The sequence below is a fragment of the Excalfactoria chinensis genome, chromosome 11 (assembly GCF_039878825.1).
Source record: "Excalfactoria chinensis isolate bCotChi1 chromosome 11, bCotChi1.hap2, whole genome shotgun sequence".
NCBI lineage: Eukaryota > Metazoa > Chordata > Aves > Galliformes > Phasianidae > Excalfactoria > Excalfactoria chinensis.
In genome coordinates, this window is record NC_092835.1 from 12581812 (window position 1) to 12599929 (window position 18118).

Consider the following 18118-nt stretch of genomic DNA (forward strand, 5'->3'; position numbering starts at 1 on the left):
TCCCGAGAACAGGGAACAGCCGAAGTTACAGCTGCCGTCTGTAACTGCCCTGGTGCGGGTGCTGCTGTTGGGGATCGCTTTCAGTCGGCAATCAGTGCGTTCCGGGCTCCGAGCCCGGCAGCTCCCGGGTCCGCAGGACGTGGGGCCCCATAGGAGGCGGCTCCCGGTACCGCGCTGCGCCTGCGCCGTGTCTCACACGTGGGTGCGCCGGCGCCGAGCGGCGCGGTGCCGCGGAGCCATGGGCAAGAGCAGAGTGCGGCGGTTCCGGAGGGTCCCCTTCTCTCCGACCGGCCCCGAGCCGCGCCGTGAGGAGGAGGAGGACAGCCCCGAGGAGGAGCCGGCGGCGGAGCTGCTGCAGAAGGTGCGGGAGAGAGCGGGGGGCGGGCCCGGTCCGGAGGAGCCGCGGAGGCCGCTCTCGGGCTTGTGGAGCGGGGGGCGGTGGGGATGGGGAGAGAGGCGAGCTCCGTGCTGCCCGCTGTCATCCATCCGAGGGCCCGGCGCCTCCCGGGTGCCCGGGGCTGAGCCGCCCTCCGCCGCCGCCCACTCGCGGCCTGGGAAGGTGGCCCGGCCCAGCCCTGCCGGTGCCCTGCGCCCTGCCCTGTGCGCGGCTGCTGCTTGCCTGCCTGCCTGTCTGCCCGGCTGGCGTGTTGCGAGCATCGAGACGCGGTGCTGGGAAGGGCTGGTGTCCGCCCATCCCATCGTACCCCATTCACTAGTTCTGGATTTAAGCGTTGCAGATGGAAAGTGTAGTTGGAACCTTCTTGTGTGGGTTGCTTTAATATTGGAAGTTAAAGCCTGCTTTCCCTTAGGTAAATAAGTCCCTTTGTTCACTTCACCCAAGTCACCGACTGAACAAAGTGCTGCTTGATTATTTTTCTAGACTGACTTATCCACTGTTTAAAGAAAAGCGCACAGATACACCCATGCCAGGATGAGAGAGCTGAGAGACCCCATCAGTTTTGGTGTGGGAATGCATGGCTCTTCCACACTGCTGTTTGTTTGGCAGGTGTTGTCTTCTCTGTTGCATCTCAGCCATCTCTGTTCCCCTTGCTGCCACTCTGTCGTTCCTATGGAGTGTAAGGCTGCTCCTGTTGTCCCAAGGCAGATGTTTCTGGCCTAATGCACTTGTGTTGCTTTGGCTTCTGCAGCTTTTCTTCATGGTGTCATTTTTTATGACATTGTTCCAGGCAGTTTTCCCTCCACTTCTGTGTGTGTTTTTAACAACAGTAGGTCAGAGGTCCCACTGGTGCCAGCTGGCATCAGGTCCGTGTCTGAGCTGCTGCCCTCTCATTACACACCTGAAACAGGGTTTGTCTGCTCATAGGGATAACCTCATAACTCAGGCAGAGATTTATACACTTGCTCAGGAGCTGAGGGCCCTTGATTCTCTTGGAAGCTGTGATCTGCAGCCAAAAGGCTGCATCTGCACTATACAGACCGGCTGTGTGCCCGTTCCCTTGACTCTGTGTCTCTGCAGCTGCAGCACCCCAGCGCCGAGGTGAGGGAGTACGCCTGTGCCAGCATCTCACGGCTGCTGCAGCAGCAGCACGTCATCCCAGCCTTCCTGCAGAGAGATGTCGTCCGCTGCCTGGGTCCCATGCTGCTGGACCGCAGCTTGGCTGTGCGTGAGACTGCAGCAGGTGCCCTCCGGTAAGCATTGGTCAGCGTTCAGCGCTACGGTGAGGGATTCCTGGTGTGGTCAGGAAATATTATTAAACATTTCTAGAAAGTCTCCTGTCTGATCCAAACAAATTTATTGTTTCCTAGAAATCTGAGTGCTTGCGGAGGATTTGAAGTCTGTGATGACATGGTGACCCAGGACATCATGACGCCCCTCGTGGCACTTCTCAAAGAGGTGTGTTCATTCTTAGTCTGTTTTTAAACCGATCTAACCTTTAACCTATCTTCCTTTCCAAAGTAGTTCCATTTTTTTTAATAGTATTTTCAAGATAGATATTTGCAATAAGTTTTTAAAAGAGTGTTTCAGTAGATCTAATAGTCTCTCTTTATTTTTAGGTGTGTTCATTGCTGTACATTTTGAATATCACTCGTGATACAGAATACGTTGTTTTTTCATCATTAGGATTTGTTAGCAAACCTACACTACTACAGCTCTTGATATACGTAAATCTAGCTGAACAAATCTTTGTGATTAGAACTGCTGAAAATTGCATACGAGCTCTAATAGCAAGAAATGGCTTTTCAGGTTCTAAAATTGTTAAGTATTTCTTTGTTAGAAAAAAAAAGAGTGTTTCTGAAGTCTGAATACAAAGGTAGTACTGTAGGAGTCTGTTTCTACAGGAGGAAACAAATCAATCATTCAATCCCGCTGTGACCCAGTGTTCACAGAGAACAGAAAATTAGTCAGGTTTTCTGATATTAAACACTTGATGAGAGATTTCTCAATTCCCTCTGCTTTGAACATTTGAAGTCTCGGCTTTTCTCTCGGCTTGCTTTCCAACTGTGTTTCTCTTATTTGGTTGTAGTGCAGCAGTGGGCTGGATGCTAACCAGCTCTCCCCGAAGAAACACAGAGAGGTGAACAAAAATTACATTGAAGATATAGCCAACGAGGCCATCAACTTGCTGTGGAATGTGTGGTGAGTTCTGCATTAGCACTGGCCTCTTAGAAAAGCTAAATGAAATTGCTGCTGAAATAGTACAGTGGCTGAGGCAGAAAGGAAGCAGAGGTATGATGCAGCTGTATTCGATTGCTCACCTGATTTCTGCCTGTAGCTCCTGCTTAGTTGTATGGCGGGTCCACATCTGAAATACAAAAGTAATCCACAGTAGAAAATCAACTTGCAAGTGAAGGATTTAAAAAATATATGAAGGTGGTCGTTAGTTTCTTTCCATCAATCACCCTAAGCTGGGATGCTGTTTCCTGAATGTGTTCTGTCATAGGCACTTGTGCACTTTGGGCTGGGTGGTGCTGTGTGCAGCCTTGTCAGTCCCTGCTGTAATAGAGGGGGCAGATGTTTGAGCTTTGGTTTGCTTTTCTTACAGCTTACTCCTTCTGCAGGTCTTCCCAAAAGTTAATATTAAAGTGTTGGAACAAACTGTCCTGTAGTGATTGAAGCACTAATAGATCAGATCTGCACAATTATGTGAGAAAAGAATATGAGTAGCTCAGTTAGTAATCGGCACTGGAACCACTAAGTAAAAGGAGAGTAAATGCGTATCTAAATGATGTGAAACTCTTGTGAGAATTCTTGTTGAATTTTGTTTTTTCTTCATTTTGTAACAACTGCACATTTCTGGTCCGTACAGAATTTTGTACAATGCAGTATCGCAAAGGAGTTCCCTGTCTGTCTCATTGGCTGCTGACTTGAAGCCTTATCTGTAAAGTGTTTTTTTAAGGGGTTGAAATCTAGAGCAGTGCAGAAACTGCTTGCTCAGCACCTTGCATGGAGCACGTGGCCAATTTTTGGTGTTCTTTTTTTTAATGACAACTTTTGTAGACACCAGTGCTATGGAAGAGGAACTGCAGTCATTAAGCGTGCTCTAAATCCAATCTGTGTGCACTGAACCCTGTGGCCACCATGAACTGCTCGTGTCACTGCTGACTTTGGGGCTGGCTTTGATGCTGAGACATAGTATTTTCACAGGTGGATTTCTGAAGAGCACCATAAGTAGTTAAGTCCTGTGCCTTTTTTTAGTTGGAATTTGTCTTGTATTACTATTTTAGTTGAAAAATTGAAGAGGTGTGCATTCCACAGTTGATAAGAGAAAGAAACAACACATTTAGCATTGGTTTGGTGTACGTATCTGGATGTCAGGCAGCGGTCATTTTGCAGAGTAAATGACTGCAGTGATAGGAGAGGCCCACCCTCTGTCAGTATGTGGGGGTGAAGTCATCCACATGGGCTGGCGGAGGGCCCATGGCTGTGTGCTGCCTGCTGTGCTCAGGCTGGCCCTGCTCACAGGAGGCTGCACTTAGCCTGATAAACTCCTGAATAATGTGTGAGAGGAAGCAGCCGATGCAGCACAGCTTTCTTCAGAGGTATCCAGGGTATCCCCGCCTCTTTTTCTATGTTTCATAGGGTTGACCATTACTGTGATAGGCTCTGTGGCTATTGAATCATTCTTTAGTAGGCCTTAAAACTATAAATGTGAGAAATACCAAGTATGTGTTACTTAACATTTTGTTACAATAACTTTTTTTTTCCTCCCCTGGGTAAAGTGTTTTATTCATCTTGTTTTTTTTCATGCATTAGTGAATGCAACAGTACAGCAGTATCCATATTCAATAAAGAGGGGTGTCTGGAGGCTGTGCTACATTACATTAAGAAATATGCCACGAATGTGGATCTGGCTATTTCAGTAGGTAAGTTGTGAAAAGAGGAGATGGGATCTAAAGATTTATTTATTTTTCTTTACTGTCTGAATATCACACTGATATCAAACCCACCTACCTTAACGTTGCTTAAACTGAATACAAGACTTTGAATTCCTTTCCATGTACAGTGTTCAGAAATCTGAAAGGGGAATGGAGCCTTGGTGGATCATTGGTGCAGAAATTGAATTTCACATAGCTGAAATTGATACAAGTCCCATGCCCAGCACAGCACTGGCCTCATTGCCATACCTGCAGCTTGTTTGCTGAAGTATGTCTGTTAACCTCACCCACAAACTGTGAGGGATGGCGTCACGTTGCTACAGTATGAAGCTGCATTGCATATTTTTCCCCTACGTTTAATTATTCCAACTTTTGGGAGTACAGTGCTTTCTTGTTAGGAGACTGAAATCCACTATTGGATTTGTTAATTAATTAGTTGTTTTTTTTTCCTTTGCTGCAGCAAATTGCTTACAGGCAGTGACAGAAGATAATCCAGATCTCCTTTCTTCATTCAGTTCCTCTGTGCAGCAGGTCTTGGAAACAGTGATGTTGTGTCCAGAAAGCACAATGAAGCACATCCTTTTGAGAACACTGATAGCAGGTAGAGAGAGTGTCTGGGGCATTCCTTCTGGTTTTTTGGGTGGCACAAGAGATAAAGGAGGGCAGGAGAGCCGGGATGCTTCCTCTTCTCATCTTTCTCTTCTCACCTTCACATCCAGTTGCGTTGTCCTGACATTAGCTGTAAGCAGTGCTTGCATAGTTGGTTTGTGAAGCTATTTCTTCTTAGGATTGTGTTTTGCAGTTTTCTGAAGTGAAACGTAGACCCAAACGTCTGTAAAGAATCTTCTCAAATGCTTGATTCTGAATGTGTTAGTCATCATCCATTTTAAATATTCATTTGGTTTTCACAAGTCAAATGAGTCAGTAATAAGTAGTACAGGAATTGTTCTGATCTTACCAGGTGTTTTTCTTTACCTCAGATTTTCTGCCTCGTGCTCCCCTCTCTACCTCAAATGCTCAGCCACGGTGACTTTTAGTACTGGAATGCAATAAATGTGTTTAATTTTGAGAATCCTCAGAAAATTATTATCTTGTGGATTTTAATGTGTTTTGTTTTTTTCCTAAAGTGTCAAGATGACTCCTTATAAATACTGCGTGTATTCTTACATGCTGGAATTTCCCTGAGCTTGGGGTGTGAATATCGGGCAGCTATTACATATCAGTGTATTGAATGCTAAAAAGAAAAAATGCACATCTGTGGAGAAAAGACTTGTAGACTTACGCAGAACTATAAGCCATAAGTATATGTGTACATATGTAACTCATGGAGGCTGTGTCTTCACAAAATATATGGCTCTTACAGAGCTGGGATTTGATATTTTAATGCATTTTTATGTTTCAACTATTTCATATATAGGCACCATCTGGAATATCAAGGAAACCATTCCGCCAGGCAGCCTGGGAAACATGGTTAATGCAATCCTGAAGATTTTCTCAGAATCATTAGCAATAGATGCTGGTGAAACAATTATTCGTATGAATGAAGCTGAAAAAAACAGATTAAAATCTGCAGAGGCAGAAACCGAGGAAAACTTGATTGATGTTACAGACAACTGTGCTATAAGTGAAGATGATGGCATGGAAGAAGTATCTAAAGGAAAAGGCAGTGGAGAACAGGACTTGTCAGACCTGCTTCCAGTAAGTGTGGCTGGCTGGCTCTGAGAGCTTTGTGTGTTTGACTGGCTGTTGTTGTCTTGTGTTTGCCGGAGTAACTAACTGCTACAGTCACTAATCTCAACTCCCAAACGGCTTGTCTGTTTTAGCTAAGACTTCAGAGCTGAGCATGGAGAATTTCAGCACAAGTTGTTCAAATGTGGTCAAGTTGAGCAACACATAAGGAAAACACATTTCCATTTTGTCGGCTAGTGGGAAGTGTAGGCTTATCTGACTCTTTTACCTCTAGCTAGTGCAGGAAGTCCTGTGCCCTGCCTAAGGTGAGTGTGATGTTTAATGGCTGTAAGTATTCAGTTGCAAGTGGAGATTACAGAGAGATAACAAATGCATTCACTGTACTGTGTGTGAAAAATAAAGTAGAAATAACTGTTTCTGCTGGATGTTAGGCAACACCTTAGTAATCTTCTTTGTTACAACTTGAGTTCAGAGACATTTTTTAAAGTAAAATTTGATCCCTAGTAGAGGTGGTCATCTGAAATATCTGTCAGAGTGATGATAGGTAGATGGATCTTGATGTGAGGGTTGAGAAGAGGAATGACTGGGTTGTATTTTTCACTGACAGTCCAGATGCTTTAAATTGCACTGAAATGTTGTTTTCCAAAATTAAATTTTGCACCTTTTTTTCTTTAGTCTGATAAATGGGAACTGAAAGAAGTGACAGCCTTACTGATGGCTCAGCAGACTGCTCTGGAAATCATTGTTAATATGTGCTGCAGCGAAGGTTGGTAGGAATTTCTCCCTGCATTGCAAGTGGTGGTGTGACTTTTTGTCTGGAATAAGTCATGTTTAGTTTGCCCTTTGGTGATCTTAGCCTTTACAATGAATTTGCATAGAATTGTCATTCCTGCCTGATGCCCTCACTTGGTTGAGAATCACAATCATTAATTCTATTACTTATTTAAGTATTTTTCTCATTTAATTAACTTGTACTGCTTACACATTTTTGCATGTTGCTGCAAATACTGTGTGACTTAAAGGGGAAGGCTTTATTCCTAAATCACTCCGGCAACAAATCCTATGTTCAGTGAGAGTTCAGTTTGAGTGTTAGTCTGATACAATATTGAAGTGAATCCTGGTACAGGAATGGGGAATCTATTTTTTTTTAAGGAGAAAATTCTAGTTTTGACTGAATTGCTACACAGCTTACGTTGAGGTGCTGCTTGTGTTGCAAAAGAAGTAGAGATGGCTTTTGCATGAAACTCAAGCAGGAGCAGAGCAGATGTGGACTGTTGAGAGTTGTGCCTTGATGAGCTTTTTTTTCTTTTTAAGAAAAATGGTGGAGGGGGAGTAGGAAAAATATATAGGATATCTGTTTTGAACTCTGATAATTAATGCATTGAATGCATTGATGGCTTTTCTCCAAATCCACGGCGAGGCAAACAAGTGATTCACAAATTCTGTTTAAAAAACAAAAAAGCATGAGCATTTTAGTCACTAACGCAATTTGTGAGGCAGGTGCAAAAGTAATCGTATAGGAGATAACTTTGTAGGTAAATCTTTTCACATCCTAATAAAATCCGCAGCGATACACAGGTATTCCCGTTGGTGATTTTTTTTTTTCCTCGTATGGCAGAAGGAAATTCTGCACCTACTATGTGAAGCTTTTCTCATAACTGTGCTTCTCATCTAATGAGCTGTAATTCATGAGCTTCCCCCTTTAATTGGAAAATCTCTTGTGGGTAAGCTGCATATTCTACCATTCTCTCAGTGTAACGTCAGGCTGATGGTGTTGTATCTCACTGCAGTACTTCACCCATTCATGGGCAGACAAAATTGTAGTCAGTAGAAATTAAGAGGAATCCAGAGGCAGCTGTTGATTTAATTTCTAACAATCTTAGTTGTGGGCTGATCCAGTTTCTGCTTTCTGAGCTGTGATGCTGCTACTGCTGTCTTTGTTGCTGAATTGCTAGGCCTGCTAGTGCAGCGGTCATTTAATTTTCAGAGGTTTTTTCTTTCTTTGCTTGAAGATGCTGCTTTTAAAAAATAAAGAAAGAAAAAGCTTCCATCTGCAAGAAACATACTGAAAGGGAGGTGTCAGCTTTATTTGCATGTTTGTTCTTGCAGTGGGGCAGGGCTTTGATTGGTAGAACATGAAAGATGACATGTTTCCTCATGCAGAAGGTAGTAACACCAATGCATCATAGGGGCAGAATTAATTGGGTGTGTTACCATAAGCAAAAGAATTTGACCATGTGATCGGGTGGTCACGGCCTAACAAATTACTTTGCATCACGTAGATGGCAGTCATCACCTTTTAAGTAAATTCTTAGAAGTTATTGAATACAGGTGCATAGTGCAGGTGGAATACAATAAAAGAGTAAATGAATGTATTTTAAGTGAATGACTTTACCTTTTGCCACAGAAGAAGTGCATGGCTATCACAGTAGTCTCTATAGGAACTAGATGACACATGAATCTTTTGTCAGACAAAATTACATGGAGGTGGATGCTAATACGTATAATTTTGTCACATTAGTTAAATAACCTGACCTTTTAGCAGAGGCAGAAATTTCTTCTGTCAGTGAGGAGAATTATTCCTACTTGTAGACTTAGAAGTTGTGTAAACACCAACTGTGCACCAGTTAAAATGTAACTAGATCTGAAACATTAGACAGCTTAGTGTAAATCCTGTGAATGTAGAAATACCAGTTTAAATGTAGGTGATGGATTTGTGCTCATCAGGCCAAGGCAACGTTTAGGCACGGACACGTTATTTACTTTGCTGTAGCTGTAGCCCATTGATGTCCTTACTTCAACACCTCTCCCCACAGCTTCCCTACAGAAAGTCTCAACCTGGTTTAACTTATATACTTCTAATTTACCTAAAATATGTTGCCTGAAAGATCTGACAGATTTAGATTGCTTTGGCTGGCTTTGTTGTCATGATTTCCTTTTCACCAGCTTTCTGTGGAAGCAGCAGCACCTTCATCCAACCCTATTAGTGCCCAGTTAGAAGAGGTATCTCTGTGACTTCAGCATGGTTAGACAAAACAGTTGCCTTAAACTGATCAGAGGTATTAAACAGGTTAAATGAATGTGTTTGCATGCTTGAATCTATCTCAAAAAGCAAATTGGTATTGTCCAAATTTAAATCTTCGTAAATATTTAATGTTTCTCAAGAAATGCTTCTTTTATGCCTTATCTGATCTCTTTAAATAAAGCATAACTAATGCTAGAGGATGAGGTGTCTGCGCTTGGAGAATCTCTTTCATGTTCCACAAGTACATGTTCCATGTACATGTTCCATGAGTGAATGTAAAATAAGTAATTTTTTTAATGAGACTGTGGCTTAATGAATCTTGGGTTTCATGGATTTCATTAGGGCACTGGAACTTAAGACTTAAAGCAAGAGCTGGAGCCAGGTATAATTCAGTAGTGGGGTCACATTGATGATTTTTTCTTGCTTTCAGATCCCTCTGATGATGAGTGGGAAGAGCTCTCCAGCAGCGATGAGAGTGACCTGTTTATGGAAAACTCATACAGTGAGGGCAGTGGGCTGCTGATGTCACCCCTGTGCCTCTCTGCTGAGGTTCACTCAGCATTTCTGAACAACCTCATTCCAAAGAAGGTATTTTCTTTTGTTTCCAACATGTGCTACGTTCTCTCATTTGTGTCCAATTTATATCCTACGTTAGGCAAACAAATCAGTCCATATGGAGAAGATGAACTTTATTTCAAGTCAGTTCAGCTTTTTTGTTGCTGTTTTGGTTTTTGTTTTCTCCTAGAGATGTAGCAACATCTCATGGGTTGTCTTTGTATAAATAACGTAAGTTGGAATAGAAGATTCTTATGTTTCAAAAACCTTGTGCTTTGTTGTTTCTTGTTTGGTTTTTGGTTATTTTGTTTTGTTACAATTAATGTGGCTTTTTCAAAGTACAAAGGTTATTTCTTGATTTGGTTCTGAAAGGGATGACCTGCAAAAAGAGAAGGAACCTTGGTTAGAAGCTTGGCTGCCAAATGACCATGTTAGCTGAGGGAACTGGAAGTAATCTGTATGAATGACAGTTGTCAGCGCTGAAAAAATGCACGTTCCTCTCTTACCCTGCTTAATACATGGTGTCTGAAGTACAATATCTGACACTGACAAAAATTAAGTTGTTCTTGTTATGGAATCATTTTGGTCATTGCTAATTGGGGTTGTAAAGATAAAATTCCCGATCTCAACCCAATCATTAGGGTGATTCAGCATTCGCTTAAGGTGAAAACATTCAGGGCTTTTTGTACTCAATAGCAGGCAGTCTGAGCTTCATGTTGAGGTCTTCTAGATTTGTAGCTATCTGAAAATTCTGTAACGGAGTCTGTGAGAAGAAAGATTTAGAAAAAACAAAATTGAGGAAGAATAGTAGAGATGAAGGAAATCATCTGATGCACAGCACAGTGTCATGGTTTTGTACGTGCACATGATGTTATGATGTGGAATACTGACAGCAACATTACAAAACCATGACACACAGTAACGTACTTAAGAAACACTGTGCTAAACCTGTGTTTGACTGCTTCACTTTTGAGTGATTGAGGAAGATTCTGACAATTTTAGCATGTGAGACATTGTTACCTTCAAAGCTTTGAGGACAGTCAAGTATGAAATACATTTACTCGATGTATCTGTTTGACATTAAGCTAAAAATTCAATCTTCCCATCCCTGTGCTTTAGAGAAGAAAACCAAAAACCTTCTTGCTAAACCTTTCTTTTTCGCCTCCCCAGATTCTTGAAAAAACTGCTTTTCCGAACAGTGTTGCTCTAGACATCTGTATGCACAATCCGTCTTGGAAACCGTTAATTAAAAAGTAGGAATTTCATTGTCTCTCTTACTGTTTTTCATATATACTCAGTTGTTTTAGAGCTCTTAGAGGGACTGTTCATCTTTGGGTTACTTTTAAGATCTGGCAAATAGCAGATCTTGATGCTTCATTTTCAATGAAGAGATACAAGTCTTTGGGTAAACCACACACCAGATCACATCCTTACTAAATTCAATATCCTTTTCTGTATTTCTGCATTTATTTATGAAGGTCTGCTAAGTGCATTTTTTGTTTTTGTTTCAGACTGAACACAGTGCAGTGTAGAGCTTTAACGTGTCTCCATAGCATTTTGTTGGTGTCAGATGTGGATTGCCTTGGAGGGGCCTCGGCGCTTCAGTCACTTGCACATCATCTCTCACAGCTGATCTTTTCTAAGAAAGGTAAGGTGTTCAGAGGTTTGCTGGCCTAAGGTCTAAGGTAGCTACTACGCATGTTAGGTTTTATTGCCATTTTACTAATAACTGTATTCTATTAGTCTTTCAAATAAGGATACTGAGTGTCAGAAACATGCTGACAGAACAGTGTGCAGCAGTGTAGTGTGTTTACTCAAATTGAATCTTGAGCAATTACGCTTCTATTGCGAGACTGTATTATGTCTCTGTGTGCAAGAAGAAAGTTGCTAAGTTAGCAGATGCATCCTGCCTTGCTGTGAGACCAGAACTGTTTGCTTGAATATATTAGTGATAATAGCAGCTGCTCATCAATCAGCCGTGTCATGAAGAAGATGGGACCTATTCTCTATAAATGTGGAAACATTCATGTAAGGGGGGAAAAAAATCAAAGAGTATCCAAGACAGACTGTCACATCATTTTTTTAGGAATTTTTTGAAATAATGGTAAAAGTGGTGTTGCAAACATCTGCAGAATGCATGTGCATATTGCAGTAGGAAAGATGGCAGCCTTCGTGTCTCTGGGACATGCATTATGCATGTGATTGCACAGCTTTATTGAAAACATTTGTATAGTAAGGAAGCATGCAAAGTCTTAACAACGGCTTAAGATAACTATTTCATGTTATAATGGTGGTTCATTTGAATGGAGAAGTCAATAAATTGGATAATTTACTTTTTCTAAAAATGATACTGGTTTAGACTATCAGATATATCCTGGTGAACACTATCGTGCATCCAGCGTAATTCCTCCAAACACATTATTTCATAGAGATACTGTGATGATTTCCCTGTGGGTCTGCTAGTATCTATAACGGATGGCCTAGTGCAGGTATGTGGCAGTTAGCATTTCCAGCAAACCCTCAGACCAGATTACAGTCATTCAAATAGTACTGCTGGATCTCTTATTGTATGATCTCTGTTACTAATAGTAGAGAAGCTGAACCAAGACTTTTAAAAAACAGCTGGTTCCAACTCGGTGATCTGGTTCCCTGATAAGCTGCTTCATTCAAAATGTTCTACTCATGTGGTTTTCTTTTAAGGTCAGTGATAGGGCTCATCAATAAATCAGCGATGTTCTTAGAGACTGGAGGAACCTGCCAAAGCTCCAAACTGACAGAAAATGTATTTCCTAAGATGGATCTGTTGAAGTCGAGCATGTGCACAGCTTTGTCATTTCTTGTCTTTTGAAAGCTTGAGAGGATCAGTTTTCCTCCTTTCCTTCAAGTGACTTCATTTGTAACCACAAATGTGGTGTATGAAGCCCTTATTTGTTGTGTAGCATGACACTGCATTGTTGCTTGAGGATGCATCTGTCTTCAAAACACACTTTTTCTTTAAACGTCATATTAAAACATTTTAAAATGTCGTGTTAAAAGCACGTGATATGGTTACAGTGCTTGAAAAAAACAAAAGGCAGGAAATGAAAATAAATGTGAAAACATAAGCAAGATTTCAACTTGTACATTGGAGTAGTCAGGAAGTTCTTGGATGAAACTGGAGAAATGACAAGCTGAAGACAGAGGGTCTGCAATTAGTTTAAACATTATTTTAGTAATTAAATGCTATCTAATGGAGACTATTAGAGCCCATAAGTCACCCACCAAGTGTTTAGAAGGAATTTTGTGGCTTACAGGTTGAAAAAAGGAAATAAAGATCGAGTTGTTTAGGTGGAAAAGTGTGTGTTAAGTTAGCAAGAGTTTCTGCTTCTGGAATAGTCCAGAAAATTACAACACCTTAAAGAAAAAAATAAAAGCTTTGTAGAAGGCAGGATGTGCCTTCTGCACTGAAGGTGATGGCTCCTACTAATGAATAGGTAGTTAAACAGGAATAATGCACTGTTCAGTTTGTACATTTCTGAAGGGTTGTTAGACCACTGGAAAGCGTGCTCTTTGCGTGAGTGGGAAAGAGCCCAGTGTTCTGAGTGTCTAAAAAAGCCTATTTAGAAGAAAGGAGTTGAAGAACTCGGTCAGCTTCTGTAGTTTTCTCAGTTCCTCTAATATGGCCACATGCGACTCACGGTTTCCAAGTTTCTGTTCTGACCGTGGTGTCAGAACAGTCTTAGTAAGCGTTTTAACCAGGATGTCCTGAAACACACTTTTGCACCCTCAGTAAGTGTGTGGATCACACCAGGCTGTGTGATGCAGTTGACCTGCCTGAGAGGCGGGATGCCATCAGAGGAACCTGGACAGGCTTGAACAGTGTGCCCAGGTGAACCCCACGAGCTTCGACAAATCCAAGTGCAAGGTCTTGTACCTGAGTCATGGCAAACCCTTCCGTCAGTACAGGCTGGAGGGTGTAAGGGTGGGACAGGGTAGATGTCAAGCTGGACATGAGCCAGCAGTGTTCCCTCACAGGCCAGAAAGCCAATTGTATCTTGTGCTGCATCAAAAGAAGTGTGGCCAGCAGGCAAGGGAGGGGATCCTGCCCCTCTGCTCTGCACAAATTTTAGATTGGATACAAGAAAAATGTTTTTATGAAAGGAGTAGCGAAGCACTGGCACAGGTTGCCCAGGGAAATAGTGGATGCTCCACTTCTGGAGACACTCAGGGTCAGAATGGATGGGGCTCTGAGCACCTCATGGAGCTGTAGGTGTCCCTGTGCATTGCAGGGGAGTTGGACTAGGTGGTCTTTAAGGGTCCCTTCTAACACAAACGATTCAATGAAAGTAAGTGCCATTAAAGAGCAATGTATCTAATTTCCAGATAGAATTACTACTGAGTTTAAAAAATCACTATGGTTACAACCTACAAAGATCTGTTACTGAAAATCAAGATTTTTCCTGTTTGTGGTAGTACCTGAAGGAAAAAAAGATAAAGGAATTCATGTTTCGTTGCTTCTTGTATCCTCGTCTTCCCATTTAACCTTTGGCTTTGGGTGCAATTCTTTAACAGAACTTCCTGAAGACACGGAGTTTCTGGAAGCCATAACCAGTGCTCTGAGGGCTCTCTTACAAACAATGGCATCAAAGAACATCTCCCAGGTAAGAGATATCAAGCTCAAGTGTTCTGGTAGATTCATAGACCTTACAGGAATACTTTTCTATATAAACAGGTGAAACGTGTTTAAAAATTAAAATAGCAATAAAAACCTTGGGTGAGATGGTTATAATGACAGGTATGTTATCTACTAACTTAACACTTAGACATATGGATTCTTTGGTTCCTGATGTCACCCAGTTGAAGCTGGTCTTTCTAGAATGTTTACTGGACTTTAATTAAATGTCCAGCATTGGGCATGAGCTAAATATAGAAACGAAGCCTGGTGATTTGTTATACAAGATGTAATACTAGGTGGGCTGCTGGTCCTTTCTGGCTTTAAACTGAAATATGAGCTTCTATAAGTGGTAACGAGCTGGATAGCTAATGAGCTAGGTAGATCTGTGAAAATCCCTTCTGGCACAGAACTTTTTTCCTTCAACTTCACAAAGCTTTGGTTAAGTTCTGAAAGAAACACCTTGTGAATTCAAAAGGGAAAGTTTTACTGTTCTCTTATTGATTGCACTTTCAAGAATTCATGTATTTTTCATAACACAGGAATTTTTGGTTTTTCTATTACAAATTTCCCTGAGTGTTGCACAGAAGCGCTTTACTTAAATTGCATATTTAAAAGTTGCTCTGGAAATGGTAATACATATTTCTTTATATTTTTCCTTTCTTTCTCCTCCGTTGCTGAGCAGTGTATGACTCCTGAGCAGCTCCTGGCTTTATGCGAAGCAAGTATTCATAGCAGCAATGCCAGTGTGAGAGTGAACGTAGTGAGCATCCTTGGAATTTCTGGCAGCGTCTTGGCCAAAGTGCAAGATACAGCTGAAACACTAAAGGTGAAGAAACCAACTTAGTGCAGCAAGCCTGAAACTTCTCATGCATTTAAAGATTTTCTTATGAGGTGTTTGAAAAATCAATTTTTCTTTTTTATATTTAGATGATTGGAAAATTTCTTCTTGAGGTGGCTATGAAGGAGACTTCTCTTGTGGTAGCAGGGGAAGCCTTGGATGCCCTTTTTGATGTGTTTGCAGATGGTAAAGAAGCAGAAAAAGCAGCAGTACAGATGAAGTTGCTTCCAGCACTGAAAGAATTTCAGCCGGTGTTCAAAATGAGGGTAGGCATCAAATGCAGCCAGTTTGGCATCTCAATTTGCTGAGTGGGTTCAGGTTTGTGATTTAGGCTGCTAGGAGAGATAATTAAGCAGGAATGCATGACTTTATAAGATGATGGGGTGGAAAAAATGAAAGCAAATAATTAAATTCGTGCTATTCTGCTTTAGAGAAACCAAATGCATTCCCCGTGTAGTTTACAGAACCATTAAGGTGACAGCACAGCATTGCATTGCAACACTCATGCAATACTGTCAGCATCATTGGTGTGCAAATGATTATTTTTCTGAAACTCTTGTGAAAATAATCCTTCAGATGTCTCTGTTGGGAAGGAGAAGCCCCCTCTGAATTTACATTCATGTTCTGGTTTTAACTTGCATTGGATTTTTATTCTGTTGTTGTTTAATTATCCTGTATTTCCAAGAACTGTGCAGCCTAAATTGTATGCTGTAATTTTAAGTATAGCTTTGACTTAAATAGAGAATGGCTTTCAATGCATTATTTCTTAGTTGGATGAGGTCTGAGGAGTGACTTTCATAGTCCTATCAATAAGCACATACAGATATTTGACAGTGCTGCAGTCATTTGGTCAATTAGGTGTGTAAGATCTTTAGTTTGAAAAGCTGAAGTTAGTAAGTGAATGTTTTAGATTTAGGAGTGAAATAGGATGCCAGTAGTAGCCTAGTTTTAAGTAGAAATTTTGTACTGGAGTAAAGTGACTTGCAGAAATATTTGCTAGCGATGAATGTGTGCACGTTAATGTGTTGGTGTTGTCAAAAGGCATGCATAGCATGGCTTGCTAGAGAACCTCTAAACGTTACCAGCTTCTAGGGATCTAATAGGAAAAGCATCTCCATTAGTGAAAGTATTTGTGTTTTGGTTTTTCAGATACGAAAAGAAGGCAAAGGACAATATAGTACAGATCAGCTTTGTGTTCTTGACAACGTGAAGATGAATTTGAGAAGATTCATTGCATACCAGGAGACACTGGGCAAAAACCCCACTTGAAACATCGAGGAACTTTAAGGTTTCTGTATTGAAAAATGTTTTCCAAAAATGTAACCATGTTGAACTTCTGAAATGTACTGAGAAAAGCAGTTTTGCTTTTGTGTTAATATTTGGGTTTTTAACGTTCAGTATTTTATACTTCTGGGTTGATGCAATGTGGAAGTCGCATCAGCATAAAAATGCATAGCATACTTTGGGTTTGAATGTTAGCAGCGATGATAATGTGCTCTTGCAGTCCTGAGACCAGCAAATAGCACCGCTGTCATTGTTAGAAACCCTCATGAGGATACATGCAGCACAAAACTACAATTGCATGACAAAGTAATTTAAAGAATATTCTGTTATGTGCCAGATCAAGGCAGGGAAGCTCAAGATATTTTGAGGGAATTAAGCAGTGACAGGATGTTGGTATTTGCTGTTTGCCCTTACCTGTTTGTAGCTTTGCACAGGCACTTATGGCAAGCTTCCCAAGAACAGTGTGTGATAAGTGTGTAGATTGCTGTCGGCACTTGGACCTGTTACTTCTTGAGGTTTGTCACAGAGGAAACTGTTTCAGATTCATTTATGACAGATTTGGTATTATGGCTTTTTACTCAAGAAATCAGTTTGGAGAGGATGCTGCTCCATCTTTGTGATTTGAATGCTATTTCTGAGAATCAAGCCTCCCAGTTTACATTCTCCCTTGTAATTCTGCATCGGGGTGAATTTGAATTCAGGGAAGTAAAAACCAAATAAAATATTTTTTTATACTGAAGTATTATACAGAGTAATTTTATATTTACTGAAAATCTTTTAAGGCATATGTGATATTTTTAAGCCATAAAGTACAGAAACTGTTCTTAAAAGCTGTCACTGATTCATGAAGGGTTTTTGTGCACTCCCATGTATCGAATGTTTTGATTCTGTTTCTGTGTACAGGATACCCTCAGACACTTTTTTCTATCTACTTTTTTAGGAAAGCATTTTGTTGTACTGATTTTTGAAAAGGGACTTTTTCTCCCCCCTCTGTTCTCATAGCACAGGCATCTGGATTTTGACAGAATTTTCCCCACGGTGTTAAACAAGGAACAGCAAAGACAAGATTTGCTCAGCTTGTTAGATTTCAGTCTGTGAGACTGGAAAGCTCTGGAGCTGGATGGATAACTTGAAAGTTGATTTTACAGAATTCTGACACTCAGTATTTGGCCAAGTGCAAGCAAGAGGGAGTGAGAAAATGCCTGAAAGTCCCGTTGTTGCTGTTCCTTTTCAGAACTTCAATTAAATGTGTGAAGTGTTGCCTGCTAATGAAACGAGTGAGGGTGTGTGGACAACTGGGGAGTATGTAGGGCAGTTGGCCTGGCCCTCAGAACATTATTGAGAACACTCCCCCACCTCTGCCTCTTACCTAATAGGAACTCCCCATGCTGCAAACTGGGCTTCTTGTCCTTTGGATGCCACCGAGAAGTGTCTGTCTCCATCTTCCCTTACACTCCCCATTTTGTAGCTGAAATTAGCAATTGTATTGCCCTTTTCGTCAGGCTGAACAGAACTGGCTCCTTCTGTCTCCAGCTGCCTTGGAGGCCTTCAGCCTCGCCTGCCTCAATATGTGTTGTGCTGGGGGCCCAAAGCCGGGCACAGTATTCCCAATGTGATTTCATCAGTGCTGAAGAGAGGGAAGTGTCATTTTCTGCACCTGCTGGCCATATTCCTGTCAATGCTGTGCAGTATTCATTAGCCTTCATTCACTGTGAGGCTGCACTGCTGGCTTCTC

General features: G+C 41.5%; 1 protein-coding gene across 1 annotated transcript; it reads left to right on the forward strand.

Annotated features, from left to right (window-relative positions):
* The first annotated feature begins 195 nt into the window (after positions 1 to 195).
* Positions 196 to 17122, forward strand: HEATR3 (HEAT repeat containing 3). The gene is made up of 15 exons (XM_072346074.1): positions 196 to 361; positions 1478 to 1650; positions 1768 to 1855; positions 2487 to 2599; positions 4217 to 4326; positions 4799 to 4939; positions 5756 to 6036; positions 6703 to 6793; positions 9483 to 9640; positions 10778 to 10860; positions 11119 to 11255; positions 14159 to 14247; positions 14944 to 15087; positions 15189 to 15365; positions 16249 to 17122. The coding sequence occupies exons 1-15, from the start codon at positions 239 to 241 to the stop codon at positions 16366 to 16368; spliced, it is 2028 nt and encodes a 675-aa protein (XP_072202175.1). The 5' UTR covers positions 196 to 238; the 3' UTR covers positions 16369 to 17122.
* The last annotated feature ends 996 nt before the right edge of the window (positions 17123 to 18118 follow it).